The 27,349-nt window shown below is 46.2% G+C and overlaps 2 protein-coding genes across 3 annotated transcripts in view; one reads left to right on the forward strand and one right to left on the reverse strand.

Moving 5' to 3' along the window:
- Positions 1 to 22,380, reverse strand: pgpep1l (pyroglutamyl-peptidase I like). 2 transcript variants are annotated; one of them, XM_063070433.1, is made up of 6 exons: positions 22,258 to 22,380; positions 16,190 to 16,269; positions 12,785 to 12,837; positions 5,951 to 6,067; positions 4,136 to 4,362; positions 1 to 381 (listed from the first exon to the last, which is right to left on the reverse strand). In XM_063070433.1, exons 2-6 carry the CDS (start codon positions 16,248 to 16,250, stop codon positions 213 to 215), a joined length of 627 nt encoding a protein of 208 aa, XP_062926503.1. In that variant the 5' UTR covers positions 16,251 to 16,269; positions 22,258 to 22,380; the 3' UTR covers positions 1 to 212. The 2 variants fall into 2 exon arrangements, with proteins under 2 accessions (XP_062926503.1, XP_062926504.1); XM_063070434.1 differs by lacking the exon at positions 22,258 to 22,380 and adding an exon at positions 21,977 to 22,102.
- fam169b (family with sequence similarity 169 member B) overlaps positions 20,262 to 27,349 on the forward strand; it is a 20,240-nt gene continuing 13,152 nt past the window's right edge. Inside the window, exons 1-4 of the mRNA XM_063070638.1 lie at positions 20,262 to 20,300; positions 21,969 to 22,395; positions 22,891 to 23,027; positions 26,186 to 26,285. Coding sequence (XP_062926708.1) covers positions 20,262 to 20,300; positions 21,969 to 22,395; positions 22,891 to 23,027; positions 26,186 to 26,285 — 703 coding nt within the window. The remainder of the gene's footprint in view (positions 20,301 to 21,968; positions 22,396 to 22,890; positions 23,028 to 26,185; positions 26,286 to 27,349) is intronic.

A 27,349-nucleotide genomic window follows, 5' to 3' on the forward strand; every position in this document is an offset into this window, starting at 1 on the left:
GTAATGAATCTCGAGGTTGTATATGGTGACATATATGTACTTTGATAATAAATTTACTTTGAATTTTTAACTTTGGACAGTTGTCAGCTTTAATGATACTTCACTGGCTGTGGGGATAACTGGAAAGGGAGGTGGAAGGTGCTACAGAAATGCGAGTCTGCCTTTCTTTCTCTCTCTGTAGACACTCCTCACGGCGCTCTGCAAAGCTGCCGTTAGTGGACATCTGTCTCCAGCTGTTGGAGCATCTCCCGTACGATCAGCTGCAGGACCTTGCCCAGGGTCTTGGCTTCCGAGTCCGAGCTCAGTGCAGGGATGTGAATGAAGCAGGCCCTTCTGTTGCCATGGTGCAGAGAAAGGTAGTAGACAAAGTCACACAGGAACCTGAGGGAGAGTTCAGATTTCAGTGAAATGGGATCAGCTGGGGGAAGAACCACCACAGCATCTGTAAGCTTCAAATTAATGGTGGGTTGGGGGGGGGGTGTTTTTCCATCTGTCAATGGGAAAGAGCCTGTGGTTATCCTTCGTGAATCTATTCTGCAACCCCCGACCCCCATTACAATCACCTTTGTAAGAATCTGGAGCAGGAATAAACCACTCAGCCCCCGCCCCCCACCCAACCTACTGTTGTTCAATAAGATTTAAAGATTAGAAAAAATTGCTTTATTTGTCACATGCTCATTGAAGCACATAGTAGAATGTGTTGTTTTGGCTTAAAACGTCCAACACGGTCTGAGGATGTGCTGGGGGCAGCCAGCAAGTGTCACCATGCTTCCAGTGCCAAAATAACATGCCCACAACTCACTGACACTATAACATAACACAACATAACATACCCACATCTCACTGACACTATAATATAACACAACATAACATACCCACATCTCACTGACACTATAACATAACACAACATAACATACCCACATCTCACTGACACTCACCTGAACATTTTTGGAATGTGGGAGGAAATTGGAGCACCTGGAGGAAACCACATGATCATAGGAAGAATGTACAAACTCCTTACAGAGACAGTGGTGGGAATTGAACTCTGATCACTGGCACTGTAAAGTGTTATGCTATCGTGCCATCTGAGTGATCTGATCTCCTTAACATACTTTCCAACTCTCTGTTCCCACATCACGTGTCCCTTGATCTCCACCTGACTGCTCACTGGGATTGAGAGTTCCAGAGAGGCACAATTCTCTGAGGGAAGAAATTCCTGATTTCCTACCTTGTTTTCAGAAACATTGGCGCTGGTCCCAGATACCCACTGGAGGAGTATACCCGCTTTCAGAAACATTGGCGCTGGTCCCAGATACCCACTGGAGGAGTATACCCGCTTTCACAAACATTGGCGCTGGTCCCAGATACCCACTGGAGGAGTATACCCGCTTTCACAAACATTGGCGCTGGTCCCAGATACCCACTGGAGGAGTATACCCGCTTTCAGAAACATTGGCGCTGGTCCCAGATACCCACTGGAGGAGTATACCCGCTTTCAGAAACATTGGCGCTGGTCCCAGATACCCACTGGAGGAGTATACCCGCTTTCACAAACATTGGCGCTGGTCCCAGATACCCACTGGAGGAGTATACCCGCTTTCACAAACATTGGCGCTGGTCCCAGATACCCACTGGAGGAGTATACCCGCTTTCAGAAACATTGGCGCTGGTCCCAGATACCCACTGGAGGAGTATACCCGCTTTCAGAAACATTGGCGCTGGTCCCAGATACCCACTGGAGGAGTATACCCGCTTTCACAAACATTGGCGCTGGTCCCAGATACCCACTGGAGGAGTATACCCGCTTTCACAAACATTGGCGCTGGTCCCAGATACCCACTGGAGGAGTATACCCGCTTTCAGAAACATTGGCGCTGGTCCCAGATACCCACTGCAGGAGGCAGGCTCTCAAACACTTTCAGGATCATTTGTGTTTCAGCCAAACTGCCTCTCGTTCCTCCAAACACCACTGAATATAAACTCAACTTCTTCTCAAATGTCTGTAGCGCCTTCCTAAGAACCAGCTTTTCCAGTGCCGTTCCCAGGGGAAGTGCCTCCTTCATTAAATGTGGAGATCAAAACTGTGCACAGTGGTCAGGTGTGATCTCAGCAGCGACCAGGAACTGCTTCCAAACCTTTCAATAACTGGGATGGGTGATCTGTACTGTGACAACCAAACTGTCCGTCACTCTCACAGCACACAAGAAATGCTGGAGGAACTCACCAGGCCAGGCAGCATCTATGGAGGGAAATGGACAACTGATGTTTTGAAAGGGACTGGAAAGGAAAGCGACAGAAGTCAGAATAAGAAGGTGGGGGGGGTGATAGATGAATCCAGGTGAGGGGGGAAGATAAGAAGGTGCAGTTGGGGAAGTAGGATGTAAGAAGCTGGGAGGTGATAGGTGGGAGAAAGAAAGAACTGAAGAAGATGGAATCTGATAGGACAAGACAGTGGACCATGGAACAACAGGGAGGTGGGGAACCAGAGAGAGAAAGGCGTGGATGGTTGGAGGTTTGGAGGTGGCCTGTCTGAGTGTGAGTGAGGGGTGGGAGGGTAGGAAAGGGGTTTGATTTGTTGCTGTTGTTGTGTTGTTCTGTAGCACATGGTGGGCACTCTGCACTGACCACAAGAATGTGTGGCTTTACTAGTGGGCCACCCCCAGCACATCCTTGGTTTGTGTTGGCTGTTAACACAATTGACACATTTCACTGTATGTTTTGACGTACATGTGATAAATAAATTTGAACCTGAATGTGAAGGTCGTGGAGGTCGAGGTGAGGAAAGAGGGATAAGTGAAGACAAAGTCAGGGGTCAAAGGGGAGAAGTTACCAGAGCTTGCATCCCCAGCCGTGACTTACTGTAACTATTCTTGCACACATTTCTGTACCTAAACAAATTCCCCAGTACCTTTCCCCCAATATTTTCTGAACCTCCAAATTTACCTTCCGGGATCCATTCCGCAACCCGTCACAAATGCCTCGGCCTCCCAGCTCCAGTGACCCAAGCTGGATACTGACCTTGGCCACTGTCTGTCTGTGTGGAGTCTGCATGTTGGGTAGGTTGGCTCTGGGTGCTCCGGTTTCCTCCCACATTCCAAAGACCTACGGGTTGGTAGGTTAATTATCCACTGTACATTGTCCCCAGTGTGGTAGGAATGTGAGGAGTATCGGATTAACGCAGGACAAGTGTAAATGGGTGGTCGGTGGTTGGGGCAGACTCAGTTGGCTGGAGAGTCTGATTCCACCTTTGGTTAGAGGTGGGCACATCAGCAGCGTTTGAAAGCCATTGAGATAAGTACATGGATAGCAGAGGTTGAGAGGGTTTTGGGCCAAATGCAGGCAGATGGGACAAACTCACCAGGCAACGCTGTCGACATGGATGATTTGGGTCCATTATTCTTTGAAAATGGCATCACACGTAAATAGAGTCATTGAGAAAACTTTTGGCAAACTGGCCTTCGTAAGTCAAAGTATTGAGTATAGGAGATGGGATGTTATGTTGAAGTTGTATAGGACATCGGTGAAGCCTAATTTGGAGTATTGTGTGTAGTTTTGGTCCCTGACCTACAAGAAAGATGTAAATAAGGTTGAAAGAGTACAGAGAAAATTTACAAGGATATTTCTGAGACTGGAGGACCAGAGTTAAAAGGAAAGATTGATTAGGTTAGGACTTTATTCCTTGGAATGTAGAAGATTGAGAGGAGATTTGATAGAGAAGTACAAAATTATGAGGAGTACAGATAGGGTAAGTGCAAGCAGGCTTTTTCCACTGAGGCCGGGGGTGGGACTATAACTAGAGGTCATGGATTAAGGGTGAAAGGTGAAAAGTTTAAGGGGAACATGAGGGGAAATTTATGCAGTCAGAGAGTCGTGAGAGTGTGGAATGAACTGCCAGCACAAGTGGTGCATTGCGTGTTCGATTTCAATGTTTAAGAGACGTTTGGATAGGTACGTGGATGGTACGGGTGTGGAGGGCTATGATCGATGGGGGTAGGCACTTTAAATGGTTCAACACAGACTGGATGGGCCAGAGGGCCTGTTTATCTGCTGTACATTTCTATGACTCTATGACTAAGAGTTAGGCCCTCTGTTGCCTGAGTACAAGCTGGAGTGTTATGACGTTTGCTTCTTTTACCTCCCTGCATCTCTGGAATGGAGGACTGCGATATCTGTCGAGCGGAATTTTTTGTAGATTGCCCTCATGTTGACAAGTGACTCGATCTTCTCCGGCCCTCCCTCGATGCAGCAGTTCCCCTCCGGAGTGAGGCCACAAATGTCGCCCTCTTTGTATCCATGATTTTTGGCGCATTGTTCGAGAATGACGGTCTTCGCTGCTGTTGCTACCCCAATGTGGACTGCCAGCTAAATGAGACATAGAGAACATTAGCTGGAATCGCCCAGGTTCATTCAGACCAATCACTCTCCGACCTTCATTGGTAAACTAGCACCCCCCACCCAGGCCCTGCCTCTCCACCCAAACACTCAGACCCGGAACATGAAGGACTGCAGACTCCGGAATCTGAATCAACAATCTGCTGCAGGAAAGTTCAAAGTTTAAAGTAAATTGGAGATTAAAGTAAATTTGGTTCTTTAAGGTTGTCATAGCCGAGGGCAGGTGGTTAGTAGGGATAAGATCTCACCACCTATTAAATGCTCCCAATGGTGTGCATCTCAGATAGCCTCTGACAACCAAGTCCAACTCCTGGTCTTCATGTGTGGCTTAGCTACTAAGCCCAGCTGAATTGTTCTACTGACAGGAGACAGGGGGAAAGTTAGATTACTGGCTCATTAAAACTAGTTCCTCCAGGCAGATAGGACCCGTTAACCATAGTTGGCAGCTCATCCAGAAGGAAAACTCTGCTTTCATACCTTGCAGCTTTACCCACTCACGGGGACAGCTTCAGGAATAAACCCCAAGAAAAAATTGGATATAGGGTCCCTAAGGCAGTCCTACATTCGGTTCAATGCTAACTGGCAACTCCTGCGATGTAGCTGGTACCAAACTGTGCTGGTCTCTCCTGTTCCTGTGGACACATCAGCTGTGTGGAGAGGGGGAGTCTGCTGCATGGGCAACAGCTTGCTCTCCATATCGTACTGCCCTGGCTTGCATCATAGAATGCAACATCCATGGTCAACTCCCACCAATGAGGCCTAAGTCCCAAAGTAAATTTATTATCAAAGTACAGTATGTACACATCATTGTGTACTACACTGAGATTCAATTCACTTTCCCGCAGGAAAATAAAGTACAATAGAATTTACAAAAAAACTATACACAAACAACGTCTGCCAAATAATGAATGGAGGGGACTAAACAGTCTGAGAGTCTCATCAGGTCTGGAAGGGAGGAGGAAAGAAGGAAGAATAGCACACTGAGAACTCATTGGGTCCAGCAGAATTGTTGACGCTTTGGGTCGAGATCCTTGGTCTGGACCCAGAGTGTGGGAGGAGGGATAGACAGAACAAAGAGTGAGGGGTCTCAGCTCAGAAATGTCAACCGTTCATTTATTTCCATTGATGCTCCCTGACCTGCTGAGTTCTCCAGCGTTTTGTGTGTGTTGCTCAAGGTTTCCAGCATCTGCAGAACCTCGTGTGTTACAGAGGATGGCGTGGAGCAGATGTTAGGTAGATACAAATGTTTTTTAAATGTCGTTAATGTTCCTGCTTCAACCACTTTCTCTGGCAGCTCCTTCCACATACACGCCACTCCCCATGTGAAAAAAATGCACCTCAAGTCCCTTGAAATTGTTCCCCTCTCACCTTAAATGTTTGACTTTTCATTTTTGGCTGCCCTAACCTGTCAATTGTGAGGGATCTCCACCAGCACCTCGTGACCTACTAACCCCCCTGTTATTGCCCGGGACCCCCCTATCCGTGGACTGAGTCCCACCCCAGATACTGGGAGCTCATTGCTGGGAAGCCACATGCCACGAGTGCTGAGCTGTGGTACCTGTGGCCGAAACATTTCCCACATCCTGACCACCAGCTCTCGGGACCTCTGGTAGTGCACAGGCAGCAGGGCAATGTGCATTCGGATGTTCTCTCCCAGACCCAATGCCCTCAGTTCCTAGGGGAGATAGAATTATCAGACCGAGTTAATCACAGAGTAAAAACTGTTAACCATCCCTCCCTGCAAGGACAGCATCGAGGACACCTTCAAAAGGTGATGCCTCAAAAAGTTGGCATCCATCATTAAGGAACCCATCAGGACATGCCCTGTTCTCATTGCTACCACAGAGGAGGTGGTACAGGAGCCCAAAGACGCACACTCAATATTTTCAGAAGTTTCTTTCTCTCCATCACATTTCTGAATGGACAATGAAACCATGAACACACTGCCCTAGCCTTCTTTCCCTCTGTTTTTGCAATACTTATTTGATTTTATGTTATATATCTATCTATATGTGGATACATACTTATTGTAATTTCTAGTTTTGATGTACTCCTGCTGCAAAACAACAAATTTCATGACTTGCATATGACAGTGATATTACAATTTTGATTTGATTCTGTCCTCGCCTATATCCGGTCAGGGGGAGATGTAGAATAGCTTAATGAAAAGCTCCCTCCCATGCCTAGGTGTGTGTGTATGTGTGTGAGATCACAGACAACCCCCTCAACCCACCATTAATTTGAAGCTTACAGATGCTGTGGTGGTTCTTCCCCCAGCTGATCATATTTCACTGAATTCCGAACTCTCCCTCAGGTTCCTGTGTGACTTTGTCTACTACCTTTCTCTGCACCATGGCAACAGAAGGGCCTGCCTCATTCACATCCCCGCACTGAGCTTGGACTCGGGAGCCAAGACCCTGGGCAAGGTCCTGCAGCTGATCGTACGGGAGATGCTCCAACAGCTGGAGACAGATGTCCACTAACAGCAGCTTTGCAGAGCGTCGTGAGGAGTGTCTACAGAGAGAGAAAGAAATGCAGACCGCATTTCTGTAGCACCTTCCACCTCCCTTTCTGATTACTAATAGAGACTGCAGTATGGACACTGCCAAACCCAGATTATTGCCCCAGACTGGCTCATGAAGAAAGATTATTTCACAGGTATTGAAGGGCAACTAGGGAGATTTTGAGGTGTTTCCTCTATTGGAAGGGCCTTGACGAGGGGGAGGGCCATAAAGTTGTCTCAAAAAGGCAGTGTCCTTCATTAAGGTCTCTCACCATCCAGGTCATGACTGAAGATACAAACTCAATGTCTGAGGAAAATCTTCTCCTCCTCCACCATCAGATTTCTGAATGTGAACACTACCCCACTATTCCGCTCTCTGTTTGCACTCTTTTTAAAAATATGGTGCGCAATGTAATTTATAGTGATTTTTTTTTGCATTGCTCTGTACTGCTACCTCAAAGCACAAAGTTTCATGACATATGACAGTGATGATAAACCTTAAAGTGACAGTCATTTTAAAACGCAGCTGCGTAGCAATTCTTTCTTGTGGAGGGTGGTGAATCTTTGGAATCACTGAAGTTATTTAAATAGGTGGGAACATTTTTGAAATTTCAGAGACTTGAGAGCTGTGGAAAACTTGCACAGAGGAGGAGTTGGCATACATACAGAAAGGTGCTGAGAAGGGGCCAGTAACATCATGAAGGATCCCATCCACCCTGCTCATGGACAGTTTGTCCCCCTCCCGTCGGGGGGAGGCTACAGAGCATCCACACCAGGACCACCAGATTCAAAAACAGTTTCTTTCCCCAAGCAGTAAGGTTGATCAGCACCTCCACACCTCCAGCCACTGTCAGAGTCACCTTATGTGCAGACACTCCTCTGCCTAATGTCACTTTATGGACATACAGTCAATCTATGTAAATAAGCTATCTTATGTACTTGTCCATTCATTCCCCCCCATCCCTCCCCACCGATCTCCCTCCCGGCACTTATCCTTGTAAGCGGAACAAGTGCTACACATGCCCTTACACTTCTTCCCTTACCACCATTCAGGGCCCCAGACAGTCCTTCCAGGTGAGGCGACACTTCACCTGTGAGTCGGCTGGGGTGATATACTGCGTCCAGTGCTCCCAATGTGGCCTTCTATATATTGGCGAGACCCGACGCAGACTGGGAGATCGTTTCGCTGAACACCTACGCTCTGTCCGCCAGAGATAGCAGGATCTCCCAGTGGCCACACATTTTAATTCCACATCCCATTCCCATTCTGATATGTCTATCCACGGCCTCCTCTACTGTAAAGATGAAGCCACACTCAGGTTGGAGGAACAACACATTATATTCCGTCTGGGTAGCCTCCAACCTGATGGCATGAACATTGACTTCTCAAACTTCCGCTAATGCCCCACCTCCCCCTCGTACCCCATCCGTTATTTATTTATATACACACATTCTTTCTCTCTCTCTCCTTTTTCTCCCTCTGTCCCTCTGACTATACCCCTTGCCTATCCTCTGGGTTTTTCCCCCCTCCCCGTTTTCTTTCTCACTGGGCCTCCTGTCCCATGATCCTCTTATATCCCCTTTGCCAATCACCTGTCCAGCTCTTGGCTCCATCCCTTCCCCTCCTGTCTTCTCCTATCATTTTGGATCTCCCCCTCCCCCTCCCACTTTCAAATCTCTTACTAACTCTTCCTTCAGTTAGTCCTGACGAACTGAGATGTTGAATGTACCTCTTCCTAGAGATGCTGCCTGACCTGCTGTGTTCACCAACAACCTTGATGTGTGCTATGTATTTATATTGTGTTTTTTTGATATTATTAATGCATTATTTATATTTTGTGTTTTTTTGTGCTGTGTTGGATCCAGAGTAACAATTATTTTGTTCTCCTGTACTCTTGTATACAGGAAATGATATTAAAAAATCTTGAATCTTGAGGCTTGGTGTAGATTAGACGAGATACTACTGAATGGTAGGACTGCTTTGAGGGGCTGAATAGCCTATTCCTACTTCTTTGTGAGTCTACAGGAGGGGCAAGTGAGGAGTGGTGGGATAGTGGGAAGGAGGAGGTGGCAAATCCCACATCTCGCCCAGAGAGTAGTGAGGACGTGAATCTCTCTCCCACAGAGGGGCGAAAGTGAGGAACAGAGAAGGCAAAAATGGATTCATGAGGGAGAGAGGAACGGAAGGAGATGGTGATGGGAAAATGGAGACCATGGAACAGGAACACTGGTAAGGGGCAGCGATGATTAAAGACGAAAGATTATCTTTATTTATCAACTGCATTACAGTGAAATGCATAATTTGCGTCAATGAGCAACATAGTCCAAGGATGTGTTACCAGCACCAATATAGCACGCCCAAAACTGAGTAACCCTAATCATACATATTTGAACTGTGGGAGGAACTGGACCATCCAGAAGACACCCACACAGGGAGTATGCATGAACTCCTTACAGAGAGTGGCGGGAATCGAACCTTGATCTTGCGGCTGGCCCAGTAGTATATTTCACTAGCCACTATGCTACCATGCTGTCCCAAAGATGGAAAACCCTACTCCTGGTTTGTGACCCTAATGAAACTAATTTCCCTTTATCTACATAGCCTAGACGTCATTAAGCTGGAAAGACTGCAAAGGAGATTAAGGAGAACGTTGCCAGAACTCCAGAGCCTGAGTTGTAGGGTAAGGTTAGATAGGCCAAGACTTTAGTCCTTGAAGCGTAAGAGACTGAGGGGTGATCTCACAGAAGTGTAATGTAGGGATAAATTTGTCCCAGTGAGGAAGATAAAGAATGGTAGGGTGAAGGAACCATGGGTGACAAGTGAGGTGGAAAATCTAGTCAGGTGGAAGAAGGCAGCATACATGAGGTTTTGGAAGCAAGGATCAGATGGGTCTATTGAGGAATATAGGGAAGCAAGAAAGGAGCTTAAGAAGGGGCTGAGAAGAGCAAGAAGGGGGCATGAGAAGGCCTTGGCGAGTAGGGGAAAGGAAAACCCCAAGGCATTCTTCAATTATGTGAAGAAAAAAAGGATGACAGGAGTGAAGGTAGGACCGATTACTGTAGAGATGAAGGTGGGAAGATGTGCCTGGAGGCTGTGGAAGTGAGCGAGGTCCTCAATGAATACTTCTCTTCGGTATTCACCAATGAGAGGGAACTTGATAGTGAGGACAATATGAGTGAGGTTGATGTTCTGGAGCATGTTGATATTAAGGGAGAGGAGGTGTTGGAGTTGTTAAAATACATTAGGACGGATAAGTCCCCGGGGCCTGACAGAATATTCCCCAGGCTGCTCCACGAGGTGAGGGAAAAGATTGCTGGCTAGGATCTTTATGTCCTCGTTGTCCATGGGAATGGTACCGGAGGATTGGAGGGAGGCAAATGTTGTCCTCTTGTTCAAAAAAGGTAGTAGGGATAGTCCGGGTAATTATAGACCAGTGAGCCTTACGTCTGTGGTGGGAAAGCTGTTGGAAAAGATTCTTAGAGATAGGAACTCTGGGCATTTAGAGAATCATGGTCTGATCAGGGACAGTCAGCATGGCTTTGTGAAGGGCAGATTGTGTCTAACAAGCCTGATAGAGTTCTTTGAGGAGGTGACCAGTGCAGTGGATGTGATCTATATGGATTTTAGTAAGGCATTTGACAAGGTTCCACAGGGTAGGCTTATTCAGAAAGTCAGAAGGCATGGGATTCAGGGAATTTTGGTCAGGTGGATTCAGAATTGGCTTGCCTGCAGAAGGCAGAGGGTCATGGTGGGGGGAGTACATTCAGATTGGAGAATTGTGACTAGTGGTGTCCCATGAGGATCTGTTCTGGGACCTCTACTTTTCGTGATTTTTATTAACGACCTGGATGTTGGGGTCGAAGGGTGGGTTGGCAAGTTTGCAGACAACACAAAGGTTGGTGGTGTTGTAGATAGTGTGGAGGATTGTCAAAGATTGCAGAGAGACATTGATAGGATGCAGAAGTGGGCTGAGAAGTGGCAGATGGAGTTCAACCCAGAGAAGTGTGAGGTGGTACAGTTTGGAAGGACAAACTCCAAGGCAGAGTACAAAGTAAATGGCAGGATACTTGGTAGTGTGGAGGAGCAGAGGGATCTGGGGGTACATGTCCACAGATCCCTGAAAGTTGCCTCACAGGTGGATAGGGTAGTTGAAAAAGCTTAAGGGGTGTTAGCTTTCATAAGTCGAGGGATAGAGTTTAAGAGTCGCGAGGTAATGATGCGGCTCTATAATACTCTGGTTAGGCCACACTTGGAGTATTGTGTCCAGTTCTGGTCACCTCACTATAGGAAGGATGTGGAAGCATTGGAAAGGGTACAGAGGAGATTTACCAGGATGCTGCCTGGTTTAGAGAGTATGCATTATGATCAGAGATTAAGAGAGGTGGGGCTTTACTCTTTGGAGAGGAGGAGGATGAGAGGAGACATGATAGAGGTGTACAAGATAATAAGAGGAATTGATAGAGTGGATAGCCAGCGCCTCTTCCCCAGGGCACCACTGCTCAATACAAAAGGACATGGCTTTAAGGTAAGGGGTGGGAAGTTCAAGGGGGATATTAGAGGAAGGTTTTTTACTCAGAGAGTGGTTGGTGTGTGGAATGCACTGCCTGGGTCAGTGGTGGAGGCAGATACACTAGTGAAGTTTAAGAGACTACTAGACAGGTATATGGAGGAATTTAAGGTGGGGGCTTATATGGGAGGCAGGGTTTGAGGGTCAGTACAACATTGTGGGCTGAAGGGCCTGTACCGTGCTGTACTTTTCTATGTTCTAAAATCATCAGGGATATAGTGAGCGTACTCAGTCTTTTTCCCCAGGGAAAAGGAATCAAAAACTAGAGGGTATGGATAGGTGAGAAAAAATTATAAGGGATTGGAGGGGCAACTTCTTCACCCAGAAAGTGGTCGGTATATGGAACTTTGTGTGTGTGTGTATATATATATATATATATATACACACACACCACCAGAGGGAGTGGATGAGGCAGATACAATAATAAGATTAAGATTAAAAAGACAGCTATGTGGATAGGAAAAGTTTAGAGGGAGATGGGCCAATGACACATCTTGGTTGGCATCGCCGAATGAGAATCAGAATCTGGTATATTATCACTGTCATATGTCGTGAAATTTGTTGTCTGGTTCCTTTTGAAGATGTTCTCGGTAGTGGGGAGGTTAGTGCCCACGATGGAGCTGGTTGACTTTACAACCCTCTGCAGATTTTTCTGATCCTGTGCAGTGGCCTCTTCGTACCAGACAGTAATGCAACCGGTAGGAATTCTGTACTTCGGATTAACTTGAGCTGAGCCAAAGGGCCTGTTTCCCTGCTACAGTATACACTTTGAGGTAAAAATATCTGTGTCAGAACTCCTCTGTTCAAAGGGGAATTTCTGCTTCCCTGGAATTTACTTATTTTATTGTATTTTGTTTAGATACACAGTGTGGAACAGGCCCTTCCGGCCCTTTGAGCCGTTCCACCAGCAACCCATCAATTTAATCCCAGCCTAATCATGGGACATTTTACAATGAACAACTAACTTACTAACCGGTACATCTTTAAACTATTGGAGGAAACCGGAGCACCCGGGGAAAACTCACACATTCCGTGGGGAAGAGGTACAGAGACTCCAGTCAGGATTGAACTCTGACTGTAATAGCATCATACCAACCACTACGCTGCTCTGGTGCTTCAGTTATATTCACGTAACTTAAGTCCCTCACTCCTGGAATAATTCTGGAAAATCTCCTCCATGCCCTCGCTTAGATATTCCCTCAGTCCTACTCAGGGAGCATCCACTTGGATTTTGGGAATGAGGCTGGGACCCCTGGGCTTGAAGGACAGAGCTAGCAGCCAGAATTCTGGCCATTACCCGCACCTGGAACGATCTCGGTACCTGAACAGCCACCCAGCTGGGATTACTGAGGTATCTTCGGAAAGGTCCAAACCCTGTTGCAAAGGTTGGAAGTCAAGAGGTGAACTCGGTGCAAAACGATGTTGACTGGCTTACCGCGATCTCAGAGTACACAAGAGCAAACAAAGCCTTAAACATAGCAGGAAGACATCATCTTTGAGACAGTATTCAGGACAGATGGCTCCCAGAAAGTTAAGAGAATCTGAGGACAGATGTTGTGTAAAGATGCTACGTGCAGTGTAGTCTGTTCCCAAATTTCAAATGCATTCACGTGGCACCTATCACATCAACTTCATAATGTCCCAAAGCTTCGAAGTGACACTGTTTATGGGAACACAGCAGCCAATCTGTACGCAGCACCATCCCATAAGCACCAGTGAGGTAACAGCGCAATCTTATGTCTTCAGAGAATTATTTGAGGAACAAATGTTGATCACAATGCAGAGATCACTTCAATAAGCTCTTCCCATCCATGTTCTTACCCTAACTTGTCTTCAACATTGAAATCCAACCCGCATCTACCACTCCCACTGGCAGCTCATTCCACACTCTCTCCACCCTTGAGCACTCCTAAAATATCACCTTTAACCTGTCACCTCCAGTCCTAATCTCACTCAACATCAGTGGAAAAAGCCTGCTTGTATTTATGCTAGCCATTCTCATAATCTTCTGCGCATTGGGCGTTGGCCTTTTTTTACATTGGGTTCTTGCTTTATGGCTGCCTGTCAGCAGATAAATCTTAAGGTTGTATAATTTATACATTCATTAATAATAAATGCACTTTGAACTTGAATTTTGTTACTTATCAACCCAATTTAGAGGAGTTGTACATTGGCACAGCTAGTAGAGCCTCTGCTTCACAACGCCCAAAACCTGGGTTCAATCCCAACCTCTGGTGCTGCATGGAGTATTCACGCAGAACACAGAGCAGTGTGACACAGCTACAGGTTCTTCAGCACACGATGTCTGCGTCAAACACAATGCAGAATTCAACTAAATCACCTCTGCCTGCACACGGTCCACATCCTTCCATCCCAACAGCCTCTTACGTGCAACACACACAAAATGCTGGAGGAACTCAAGCAAGTCAGGCAGCATCTATGGAAATTAATAAATGTTGTTTGATATTGAGGGACAGTGCAGAGCACACTAGGATGTCAGCCTTGCAGGATATTCAACTGAACTTTACTGATACTCTGCTTGTACAACATGCAAACTCCTCCTGTGTGGGAGCACCTGAGTGGCACAGGAATAACGCTATTAACTACCACAACAAAAAACAGTCAACATTTCAGGCTGAGACCCTTCATCAGGACTCTGCCACTGTCATTTCTGTCTGAATCACCATTCCTGGTAGCCCATTCCAGGCATCCACCACTCTGTGCTCTTATGTTTCCTCACAACCTCTGAAGCTTTAGAGAAGCAACCTGCATGTTCTCCCTATGGGTTTCCCTTGGGTGGTCTGGTTTCCTCCCACACCCGAAAATGCATTAGTGAGTAGTTTAATTGTCTCTAATGTGTAACTGAGTGGTAGAATCAGTGAGGAGACAGTGAGAATGCAGGGAGAAGGAAATAGGAGTATCATTAATGGTTGGCATAGAGTTTCAGAGCTGAAGGGCCTATTTCCCATCGGACTGGAGGAGCAACACCTCGTACTCCATCTGGGTAGCATTCAACCCGATGACACAAACATCAGTTTCTCTCACTTCCAGTAACTTCCCACCCCTTCTCTCTTTGATTCCCCATTCTGGCTCCCCTCTTACCCCTCCTCTTCTCCTCATCATCTCCCTCTGGTTTTATCCACTCCTTCTCTTTCTCCCATCGTCCACTGTCCTCTCCTATCAGATTCCTTCTTCTTCAGTTTCTTCCACCTATCACCACCCAACTTCTTACTTCATTGCCCTTCCCTCACCCACTCACCCTTTCCCCTCATCTGATTTTACCTATCGTCTGCCAACTTGTAGTCTCCCCCCACCACCTCACATTTTGGCTTCTTTCTCCTTCTTCTCCAGTCCTGGTGAAGAGTTGCAGCCCGAAATGTTGACTGCCAATTCCCCTCCACAGATGCTGCCTGATGTGCCGAGTTCCTCGAGCATTTTGCTTGTGTTGCTCAAGATTTCCACACTGGTTGTGTACACTCAGTGGTCACTTTATTAGATATGCCTATATACCTGCTTGTTAATGCAAATATCTTATAAGCCAATCATTCAGTAGTAACTCAATGCATAAACGCATGCAGACATGGTCAAGAGATCCAGTTGTTGATCACACCAAACTTCAGAATTGGGAAGAAGCATGATCTAAGTGTGACTGTGGAATGATTGTTGGTGCCAGATGGGGTGATTTGAGTATCTCAGAAACTGCTGATCTCCTGGGATTTTCATGCACAACAATCTAGAGTTTACAGAGTATAGAGCGATAAACAAAAAAACATCTAGTATGTGATAGTTCTGTGGGCAAAATGCCTTGTTAAGAAGAGAGGTTAGAGGAGAATGGCCAGACTGGTTCAAGCAGACAGGAAAGCAACAGTAACTTAAATAACGACACATCTCAGAGCATCTCTGAATGCACACATGTTGAAACTTGAAGTGCTTGGGCTACAGTTCTGGTCACCGAATTATAGGAAGGATGTCAATAAAATTGAGAGAGTAGAGGGGACGTTTACTAAAATGTTGCCTGGGTTTCATCTCCTAAGTTACAGAGAAAGGTTGAACGAGTTAGGTCTTTATTCTTTGGAGTGTAGAAGGTTGAGGGGAGACTTGATAGAGGTGTTTAAAATTATGAGGGGGATTGATAGAGTTGACGTGGTTAGACTTTTTCCATTGAGAGTGGAGAAGATTCAAACAAGAGGGCATGGGTTGAGAATTAGAGGACAAAATTTTAGGGGTAACATGAGGGGGAACTTCTTTACTCAGAGAATGGTAGCTGTGTGGAACGAGCTTCCAGCAGAAGTGTTTGAGGCAGGTTCTATGTTGTCGTTTAAAGTTAAATTGGATAGATATATGGACAGGAAAGGAATGGAGGGTTATGGGCTGAGTGCAGGTCAGTGGGAATAGGATAGGGTAAGAGTTCGGCATGGACTAGAAGGGCCGAGATGGTCTGTTTCCGTGCTGTAATTGTTATATGGTTACAGCAGCAGAAGACCACAAACATGCACTCAGTGGCCATTTTATTCAGTACAGGAGGTACCTAACAAAGTGGTGACTGAGTGTAGGAAGCAGTTTCCCCAGGCTGTTAATCCCCAGTAGGACATTCTTTATTACGCATTAATTCTTTTACTACGCATTGCACAAAGCATTATTTGCGGATCAGTCCCTGCAACAGGATTAGCACGTGCAACAGGAAATGTCGGCAAAGTCTAGCAGAATGTAGAAGCCGAGCATCCACCAGTCACCAACACCAACGGCGGGCTGGAACCATGGGGGTTCTTGGGTGTGACCTTGTCCATCTTCTCAGCCTACAGGTACCTAAATAATTAAAGAAAGACCAACATTGATATGGTGGATTCACAATCTCAGATTCCAAGGAATTTTCCTTGAGGCTCTTCATTGGTTGGGGTTGACCAAGGATGTTGCATTCTAGCTGTCTATGTGTGTGCAGACTAGTACATAAACCAGGGTAGTATGATATGGAGAACAAGCTGTTGCCTCTGCTGCAGCCTCTCCCTCGCCACACAGCTGATGAATCCACAGAAATGGCAGAGACCGATACAGATGGCATCAGTGGTTTCGCAGGAGTCGTCAGATGGCATTCCACTCAATGTAGGATTGCCTGAGGGACTCTAGCTCCAGAACTTTTTCCCAGAGTTTACTGCTGAAGCTTTCCCTGTGAGTGGGCATAGCTGCAAAGCAGCAGAGGTTTGAGATCAGAGTTTTCCTTCTGTTAAATGAGCTGCCAACCATGGCTGATGAGCCCCATCTGTCCGGAGTGACTGGTTTTAAAGTGCCAGTAAGCCTCATTTACCCCTTCTCCTGTCAGCTGTAGAGTGAGAGGGGGGATGCTTTATGGGTGTGTGGGGGGGGGAGGTTTTTTTTACAGTGAGTGGTGAGTGCTTGGAACGTGTTGCTGGGGTGAATCAGAATCAGGGTTACTATCACTGGCACATGTCGGGAAACTTGTTATTTTGCAGCAGCAGCAGTAAATTGCAATACATAATAGTAAAAACTATAAATTACAATAAGTATATGTAAAAAAGGAAATTAAATTACACAAGTACTGCAACAAGAGAGGAAAAATATAGTGAGGTGGTATTCACCAGTTTATCGTCCATTAAGAAATCTGACGGTGGAGGGGAAGAGGTGGTTCCTGAAACATTGAGTGAGTGCCTTCAGGCTCCTGAACCCTCCTCGATGATGCAGCAACGACAAGAGGGCTTGTCCTGGGGGATAGGGGTCCTTCATGATGGATACCACCTTTTTGAGGCATTGTCCTTTGAAGGTGTCCTAGATGCTGGGGAGGCTGGTGCCCATGGTGGAGCTGGCATTTCCATTTCTGATCCCTCGTTGAGGACTGGTGTGTGATCCCTTTACTGCCCCTCCCTGAAGTCCACAATCAATTCCTTTGTCTTACTGATGTTAAGTGCAAGGTTATTGCTGTGACACCACTTAATAAACTTACTCCTCATCACTGGCTGAAATTGTGCCAACAATAGTTGTTGCTTTAGCAAATATTTTAATCACTTTTGAGCTGTGCCCAGCCACACAACTGTGGGTGCAGAGAGTAGAGCAGTGGGCTAAGCACACATCCTTGAGGTGTACCAGTGTTGACTGTCAGCAAAGAGGAAATGTTATTTCCAATCCACACAGAATCTGGTTTCCCGGTGAGGAAATCAAGGATTTGGTTACAAAGGTAAGTGGAAGCCCAGGTTGTGAACCTTGTCGATTAAAACTGAGCGTGTGATTGTGTTGAACACTGAGCTGCAGTCAATAAACAGCAGGCTGATGTATGTGTTGCTTTTGTCCAGGTGATCCTAAGCTCAGTGGCGAGCCAGTGAGATTCCATCCACAGCAGACCTACTGTGGAAATTGGAAAATTGCAGTGGGTCCAGTCCTTGCTTTGGCAGGACTTGATTCTAGTCATGATCAACCTCTCAAAGCACTTCATCACAATAGATGTGAGTGCCATGAGCAATAGTTGTTGAGGCAGCTCACCCCACTCTTCTTGGGCACTGATATGACTATCACCCCTTTGAAGCAGGTGGAAACCTCTGACTGCAGCAGTGAAAGATTGAAGATGTCCTTGAATACTCCAATCGGTTGGTTGGTGTGGGTTTTCAGAGACCGACCAGGTACACCATCAGGGTCTGACGTCTTGTGACGGTTCATCGTCTTGAAAGATGTTCTGATGTTGGCCTCCTTTGGAATATGAAAGTAAGCTATCCAATAATATTAAGGAGGATACCAAAAGTTTCTTCAGATACATAAAGTTTAAAAGAGAGGTGAGAGTGAATATTGGACTGCTGGAAAATGATGCTGGAGAGTTAGGAATGAAGGACAAAGAAATGGCGGATGAACTAAGTAAGTATTTTGTATCAGTCTTCACTGTGGAAGACACTAGCAGTATGGTGGAAGGTCATGAAGTGTGTGGAGTTACCATTACTAGGGAGAATGATCTTGAGAAACTGAAAGGTTTGAAGGTAGATAAGTCACTCCAGGGTTCTGAAAGAGGTGGCTGAAAAGATTGTAGAGGCATTAGTAATGATCTTTCAAGAATCTCTATAATTCTATAATTTCCTTTCTTTTGCCTCTCCCCCTCCTTGAAGACTGGAAAATTGCAAATGTTGCTCCATTCTTCAGGGAGGGAGAGAGGCAGAAGAAAGGAATTATAGGCCAGGTAGTCTGAATTAAGTGGTTGGGAAGATGGTGGAGTTGATAGTTAAGGATCTGGTTTCAGGGTACATGGGGAGGGACATGATAACATAGGCCATAGTCAGCATGGTTTCCTCGAGGGAAAATCTTGTCTGACAAATGTGTTGGAATTCTTAAAGAAATAACAAGCAGGATAGATAATCAGTTATGTTGTGTATTTGGATTCTCAGAAAGCCTTTGATAAGGTGCCAGGTGAGGCTGCTTAACAAGCTACGAGCCCATGGTATTACGAGGACAATTCTAGCAGTGGCTGACTGACAGGAGGCAAAGAGTTCTGGTTGGTTGCCAGTGACTAGTGGTATTCCACAGGGGTCTATGTTGGGACCAATTCTTTTTATGTTATATGTTAATGATTTGGATTACGGAATAGATGGCTTTGTTGCAAAGTTTGCAGACAATACAAAGACAGGTGGAGGGGCAGGTGGCTTTGAGGAAGTAGAGAGGCTGCAGAAGGACTTGATTAGAATGGGCAAAGAAGTGCAGATACAATAGTGTCGAGAAGTGTATGGTCTTGCACTTTGGTAGAAGAAATGAAATGGTTGACTGTTTTCTAAATGGAGAGAAGATACAAAAAAAATTGAGGCACAAAGGGACTTGTGAGCCCTTGTGCAAGATTCCCCACCAAAGGTTCATCTGCAGGTTGAGTCAGCAGTGAGGAAGGCAAGTACGATGTTAGAATTCATTTCAAGAGGACTAGAATATAAAAGCAGGGATGTAGTGTTGAGACTGGTGAAGCCTCACTTGCAGTAATGTGAGCAGTTTTGGGCCCCTTAGAAAGGATGTGCTGAAACTGGAGAATGTTCAAAGGGGGTTCACGAAAATGATTCCACGCTTGAATGGCTTGTCATATGTATTCCCTGGAATTCAGAAGAATGAGGGGTGACCTCATTGAAACCTATCAAATGATGAAAGGCCTTGATAGAGTGGATGTGGAGAGGATGTTTCCTGTGGTGGGAGAGTCTAAGACCAGAGGACACAGCCTCTGAATAGAAGAGTGTCCTTTTAGAACGGAGATGAGGAGAAATTTCTTTAGCCAGAGAGAGATGAATCTGTGGAATTTGTTGCCAAAGGCAGCTGTGGAAGCCAAGTCTTTACGTATATTTAAGGCAGAAGTAGACAGATTCTTGTCTGGTCAGGGCACAGTAATACGGGGAGAAGGCAGAAGATCAAGGTTGAGAGGAAAAATGAATTAGCCATGATGAAATGGTGGAGCAAACTTGATAGGCCAGATGGCCTAATTCTGCTCCCATCTTCTGGTCTTGTTATAGCCAGGTTGTACCTGGACTTCTTGTATAGTTCTGGACACCACAGATCTGGCCTTCAGCAGACTATGAATCTCCTGGTACATCCACAGCTTCTGGTTTGGCTATGACTGGTGTGTTCTTGAAAGCACATACTCATCCTCACAGGTCTTGATGGAGTTGGTGACAACTGTGGCGTATTCATTCAGACTGAAGATGAAGCCCTAAATATTGTTCATTCCACCAATTCAAAGCAGTCCTGTAAGCGCTCCTCTGCCTCCCTTGACAATAGCTTCTTGGTCCTCACCACCGGTGCTGCGGTCTTTAGTCTGGGAGTAGAAGTACAGCCAGATGACTGGACTTTCCAAAGTGTGGACGTGGAACGGCACGGTAAGCGAACTTGATGGTGGTTAAGTGTGTTGGCTCCTTTGGTGATATGTTGGTGATAATTGTTCAGAGACCTCTTCAACCTGGCCTGAATGAAATCTCCCGCATTGGGGCATCAGGATTAGCCTGAGGTGGAATGTACACTGCTACCAGGCTGATGGTGGAAAACTCCCACAGCAGGTGAAAGGGATGACATTTGACCGCTAGATGCTCCAAGTTAGGTGAGCATGACTGAGACAGACCCGCCACGTTTATGCACCTCAATGACTTAATCATAAAGCGTATTCTGTTCCACCTCCTTTACGATGGTGGAAACTGATAACAAAGCTGTTTAAGCCCTTAGATAGGTGTACGGATATGTGGGGAGTGGAGGGAAATGGTGAGGGTTCCAATGGGACAGTAACAGGTCATTTGGCCCTTGTTCCCAGGATAGTGTAACGCTAACTGCTACGCTACCGTGAAACCGCCTAATTGCTTAAGACCATAAGATATAGGAGCAGAAGTAGGCCATTTGGCCCATCGAGTCTGCTTCTGATAACATATGACCCATATCCTTCCATTTCCCGCATATCCACATGCCTACCTAAAGGCCTCCTAAATGTCTCTGTTATGTTTCCACCACCCGCACTGGCAACGCTTTCTCACCACTCTCTGTGTGGGGGAGAAAACTTCCCCCCCCAACATGCCCTTGAAACACCCCCCCGCCCCACTTTAAAACTATGCCCACTAGTATTTGATATCTCTACCCTGGGAATAAGATTCTGACTAATAAACTCTTCTCAGGCTTTTTCATGATTCTGACGGTCTACCCTGTCTACACCCCTCAAAATCTTACAACTTCCATCACGTCTTTCCTTGGCCTCTGACACTCCAGAAGATACAATCCAAATACACCAGGAGAAATCCCCTCATCCACTCCTGGTGGGAGAGGTTTGCATGTCCTGGTCAGATTCCACAAATGCCACTCCCTAATCAATCCTCACGGACTTATCCTCCCTCACCTCTACCCTGGGTTATTTTACACACCCATGGTCATTTGCACCCTTCCCCCTCCAGTCCAGACATTTAACTGTGTCCACCTTTCTCGTGTACCCCACCTCCTCCTGCTCCTCAATATTCAAAATTCCACTCCCTCCCCACACCAACACATAACTCTTACCCCTCCCACAGTCATTTATGAACCCCATCTCCTCCTCTGGTCACATTCCCACCTCCAGCTTGGGCTCATCCACTCCCCTCAAAACTCAAGGTCATTTACCCCATCCCTTCTCTCACACTGATTCACTGAACCCCCTCATCCCACACCATGAGGTTCTTAGTCCCTTCCTCGACCCCTGTTATTACCGGAGACTAATCAAACATCCCTCTGCAGTCTTCACCACTTTACCCCTGTTTCAGCCCCCCATCATGTACCCCTCCACACAACTCTAATCAGAAACCCACAATTTACCACCCCAGGTTATTTACTAAATTATTTATCCCCAATGTATTCAATCTCCGTTATTTAATCTCTGAATTAATGAACCCTCAATTTATTTAACCGAGTTAATTACGCAAGCGTGTCGTTATTTGCCCCAAGTAATTAATATTATCCTCGTGTTGTTTACCATTCTAGATAATTCTTTAGCCCTTTAACCGAGGTTATTTACCCCTGTCGTTCATTACTCCGAGTTATTTACCCGAGTTATTCCCGCCCCTCTGCCAGATTCATGGACGAAGCAGGAGCGGAGCGGGCAGGTGACGGATCCGCGCCCGTGGGGCGGCCCAGGACGACGGGCGGGGGAGGCCAGAGACCGGGGTGGGGGACGGGAACACCGCAAGGCTCCAGCCCGCGACCGTGGATCAGCCAGCAGCAGCTGGGGACGGGGAGGCTCCGGGTTTCGGGCGTCAGGCCTCGGGTTGAACGCCGCCCGGCCCGCGAGGCCCGGCGATCACTGGGTCGCTCGGCCCGCAGACTTACACAACTTCTCACGTAGGATCGAGGGAGCTCTCCACTGCGGCAGGAGCGGGTCCGATAGGGAGACAGAGAGAGAGAGCGTCGGGGAGGGGCGTCTTTGCGGCGGGTCGGGTTCGAGGGAGCGCCTCGCTGCGTTGGACGGTGAGAGACCCCCCACTGCAAGGGGTTATGAGGGAGCGCCTCTTGGCAGTGACAGAGACAAGGGAGCACACCACTGTACGGGAGGGGACAAAGGAGCATCACATTGCAGAGGTTGGGGGCATGAGGGAGTATTGATTTCTGGAGTGCTAGGGATGAGGGAGCACCCACTGCAGGGGTGGGGATGAGAAAGCACCTCATTTCTGGAGTGCTTGGGGTGAGGGAGCACCCCAGCAATGGAAAGCCAGGGATGAGGGAGTGCCCCACTGCAGAGGGAAAGGGATGAGAGAGCAGCCCAGTGCAGGGAGCAGAGGTGATGGTGAGCCTCTCTGTTGGATGATGTGTGAGGGAGCACCCCCAATTTCAGGGTGAGGGATCACACCACTTCATGGGGGTTGGGTGATCCCTGTGCATTGGTCATGTGATGACCAACCAGTTTTCAACAACTGGGTGGAATTGCATCAGTTATATCAGCAATGGGTTATTTTGTCTTGTCAGAGTCTCACTCTCCTGTGGATACTTTAACCGGTGGGAACTGGGAACATTTAACACGGTCAACAGAAGAATACTTGTCAAGGCTTCGTAACAGGAATGAGGAATCCACTGAGTTCTTCACATTAACCAGTGGGGAACAGGTAAACAACCTCAGTGTTGGATTCAGTTGTTTTAAACCAAACTTCTTTTAAAAGTCAGGAAAGAAGCACAAAATGTGTTGCTTCACAATCGTTTTTATTAAACATTGATGGAACAAAAGAAATTTTAAAAGGATGGTGATAGAGGTCTGCTATGCAAAAGGAGAGAGAAAAGAGCTAAGGTGGTACTTAGCATGGAGCTGCTGTTTTTATATCCATAGATAAGGAAAATTTTCATTCAAATTTGTAGATAAGATTTAGCCAATGAGAAACCACTTATTCAAATACGCCGTACCAAGAGAAGCTTCCAGAATTATACCAATATAACCACTCAAAGCATTTTAATCTGTAATACGCACATAAGAACTACTTAAAGTATACTTAATTGTTAAACTGTGAAGAAAATTGCAATTAAACAGTCTAATCTTAAGAGTTAAACAGTGGGATCCAACATTGTAGATTGTTCTTGACTTGATTTAATAGTACAGAGACCCAATCAAAACATGATATGCAAATTTAACCAGCAACAATGTGCATTTATTTAACCGTCTTTAAGTCATTGAAGCATTTCAGAAGGCAAAAATATGACAAGGTGCCTCATGTAGGAGATATTAATGCACGGGTTCCTATGTTTGGTCAAAGGCAGTGTTCCCTCTAATTTGTAATGACCAGTGTGCTCAAAAATCTTGTGCGGTCCAATTTTTTGTCTAGTGACAACAACGTGCACACTGAATAATTTTTTTTTGATTTAAAACAGTATAAGTAAGCCAGTTCTAAAATCTGCAGAGAAATCATAACAAACACCGTCCGCATACGAAACTGGAAAAGGAAATGTGATTGTATACGCTCATGAAGTAAATTTAATGTCAACAAGGTCGAGGGTGACAACCTTTAGTGCGCAGTTTAAATTTCTTTGCACTAGTAGCAAAAGATGTGTGTACATGCACAAACCTTAAAGGGAACATTGGTCAAAGGTGGAGGCTTTAAGCTATTAGTTTTAATGTATCATTTAAGGTATTAGCGGAGGTATTCTTAATTGTCACATGTACCAAAATACCATGAAAAGCTTGTCTTGCAAGCTCTTCATACACATCAAATCATTACACAGTGCATTGAAATAGAACAAGGTAAAATAGTAACAATGCAGAAGAAAGTGTAGCAGCTACAGAGAAAATCAGAATGCTCTCCACAGTGCATCTGTAAAAATTTGGAAGGGTCTTTGGGTGACATACCAAATCTCCTCAAACTCCTAATAGAGAATAGCCAGGGGTGTCCTTTCTTTATAACCGGATCAGTATGTTGGGCTCAGGATAGGTCCTGTAAGATATTGACACCCAGAAAATGAAGTTGCTCTGCCTTTCTACTGCTGACCCCTTGATGAAGACTGGTATGTTTTCTCCCAAATTCCCCTTCCTGAAGTCCACAATTAGCGTCTTGGTCTTGCTGACCTTGAGTGTGAGGTTGTCACTGCAACATCACTCAACTAGCCAATCTATCTCACTCCTGTATGCCATCTCATCACCATCTGTGATTCTGCCTACAACAATTGTCATCAATAAATTTATAGTTGGCCAAGAGTGATGAGGGAGCAGAGCAGTGCACCTGTGTTGATTGTCAGCAAGGAAGAGGAAGCTGTCTTTATGTGTTGTCCATGGACACACTATGGCAGTTGGGCTGGTCAAGCACTTGGGCATAATAGATTAGATTATGAGGACACGCAGTCCTCTTTTATTGTCATTTAGTAATGCATGCATTAAGAAATGATACAATGTTCCTCCGGTGTGATATCACAAAAACACAGGACAGACCAAGACTGAAAAACTTACAAAAACCACATAATTATAATATATAGTTACAACAGTGCAACAATACCATAACTTGATGAAGAACAGGCCATAGCACAATAAAAAAAAGTTCAAAGTCTCTGGAAAGTCCCACATCTCACGCAGACGGGAGAAGGAAGAAAACTCTCCCTGCCATGCCCGACCACAGTCCGACTCTGAGTCGTCCAAAAACTTCGAGCTTTGATCAGCTCTCTGACACCGAGTACCGAGCACCGAGCACCATCTCTATCCGAACGCTTCGATCTCAGCCTCAGTCGCCAGCAGCAGGCAAAGCCGGAGATTTTGGGGCCTTCCCTCCGGAGATTCTCGATCGCACAGTAGCAGTGGCAGCGAACCGGACATTTCAGAAATTTCTCCTGATGTTCCTCTGCTTCTCACGTCTGTCTTCATCAAATCAGAATTGTGCACGGCATCCTACTTACAAATACGATATCATTTCACCGGAGAGCTGCGCGTGCCGTGTCACGCTGCCATCTTCTCCTCCCACCCCCTTAACAGAACAGTTGGAGATCGCAGGGCTGGTGACTGGCTGTAGTGTCTCAAGCTGATTTTACCTAGAGAAAGGCAAGCCCACTCAGTGACTTCTTTGTCAACCTGCTGATGTAGCCATTCACATGTCTGGATCATGGTCCAACTGCCCTTCCCTCTTCCAATGACGTGTCCTTGGGAAGAGGGAGCACACGGTACCACACAGAGAGTTGGAGGAACTCAGCAGGTCAGGCAGCATCTACAGAGAGGAATAAACAGCCGAAGTTTCAGGCTGAGACATTTCATTAGGACTGCAAAGGAAGGAGGAAGAACCCAGAACGTGAAGGTGGAGCGAGGGGAAAGAGTACAGGCTGGCATGTGATAGGTGAAGCCAGGCGAGGAAGAAGATGGGTGGGTGAGCATCTCCCCGAGAACAGAAGCCGTGGAGACGGAGGAACTGAGAAAAGGGAATAGCATTTTTACAAGTGACAGGGTGGGAAGAGGTATAGTCAAGATAGCTGTGTTAAGTATGTAGGTTTAAAAAAGATATCAGTAGACAGTCTGTCTCCAGCACACGGTGTCTGCTGGTACACTGGAATCATAGTCATACAGATAGAAACAAGCCCTTTGGCCCAATGCTCTGTACTGACCAAGCTGCCCACCTACGCTAGTCCCATTTGCCCTATACCCTCTTAAACCTTTCCGATCCTTTTATATGTATAGATGTCTTTTACATGTTGTTAATGTATCTGCCTCAGGGATAAATAGTTGGAATGAATCTTGCACTGCAAGAATAGTGTCATAATTTAAATTTATTGTTTTGTGTTTTAATTTTTGTCTCTCTTCCAGCTTGTTATAACACCGTCTTCTGTGGCCTTCTTTAACCTGTGCGAGGACAGCCTTGAGCACCAGATACTGGGCTTGTTGAGTCCGCAGGATGACAAGACAGGTATGGGCAGCCCTCGATGCCTGGAAACTATTACAGGACGGTGTGCCTTCAGCCCATTCTGTCTATACTCACCTGGCTGGAGCTCAGCGAGTTGCCCCACCCACAATACGTGCAGCTTGACTTTGAGAGTCTTGCATTTCTGCAAGTTTCTTGTCAAAGTATCTGCTGTAACACACAGAATATGCTGGCAGAACTCAGCAAATCAGGCAGCATCTATGGAAATGAATAACAATCAACGTTTTGGGCTGAGACCCTTCTTCAGGACTGGAAAGGAAGGGGGAAGGTGCCAAGATAAGGTGGGGAGGAGGAGAAGGAGTACAAGCTGGAAGGTGATAGGTGAAGCCAGGTGGGTGGGGGATAGGAGAATAAGGAAGGAAGCTGGGAGGTGAAAGGTAGAAAAGGCAAAAGGCTGGAGAAAAGGAATCTGATATGAGAGGAGAGTGGACCATGTGAGAAGGGGATGAAAGAGGGTCAGCAGGGGGAGGTGATAGGCAGGTGAGGAGATGAGATAAGAGGCCAGAGTGGGGAATAGAAGAAGGGCGAGGGAAAAAAAATTACCGGAAGGAAAAATCGATGTCCATGCCGTCAGGTCGGAGGCTACCTAGGTGGAATATAAGGTGTTGCTGTTCCACCCTGAGACTGGTCTCATTGTGGTAGAATAGGACTAACGTGGGAGTGTATCTGCGGAAGCAGTTTCCAGTGCCATGGAAATTGCTTCTTTTCATTTATTCAAGCAACACACTTGGAAGGAACGGCCAGAAAGGTGAGATACAGATGCACAGGGAGATCTCAAGTGGACATTGCCCCACTGCATGTAGGTGTAGAGTAGATGCAGCCGAAAGGAAAACCAGGCAGGAGCTCGTACCTGCAGTACTTGTGCACAACCACTAGATGATAGCAGAGAGCCACAAATGGGACCACATCTGCCCAGGACTGAAAGCAAGGGAAACTGGGGTTGTTAACCTTCCTCCTAGGCAGAGTAACAAGGACACACTAATTATACAGCAGCTGTTCCTAGCTTTCCAAATACTATTTCGCTCTCTCTTCTCCCTTATCTCCATCCT

Source organism: Mobula hypostoma, chromosome 18 (assembly GCF_963921235.1).
Source record: "Mobula hypostoma chromosome 18, sMobHyp1.1, whole genome shotgun sequence".
In the NCBI taxonomy this organism is placed as follows: domain Eukaryota; kingdom Metazoa; phylum Chordata; class Chondrichthyes; order Myliobatiformes; family Myliobatidae; genus Mobula; species Mobula hypostoma.

Coding starts and splice junctions, on each gene's coding strand:
- pgpep1l (XM_063070433.1), bottom strand. CDS start 16,250: ATGGACAAGGTCACACCCAAGAACCCCCATGGTTCCAGCCCGCCGTTG. Junction 6,068..12,784: donor CCAGCTGGGTGGCTGTTCAG/GTACCGAGATCG, acceptor TATCTCCCCTAG/GAACTGAGGGCATTGGGTCT. Junction 4,363..5,950: donor GGGAAATGTTTCGGCCACAG/GTACCACAGCTC, acceptor TGTCTCATTTAG/CTGGCAGTCCACATTGGGGT.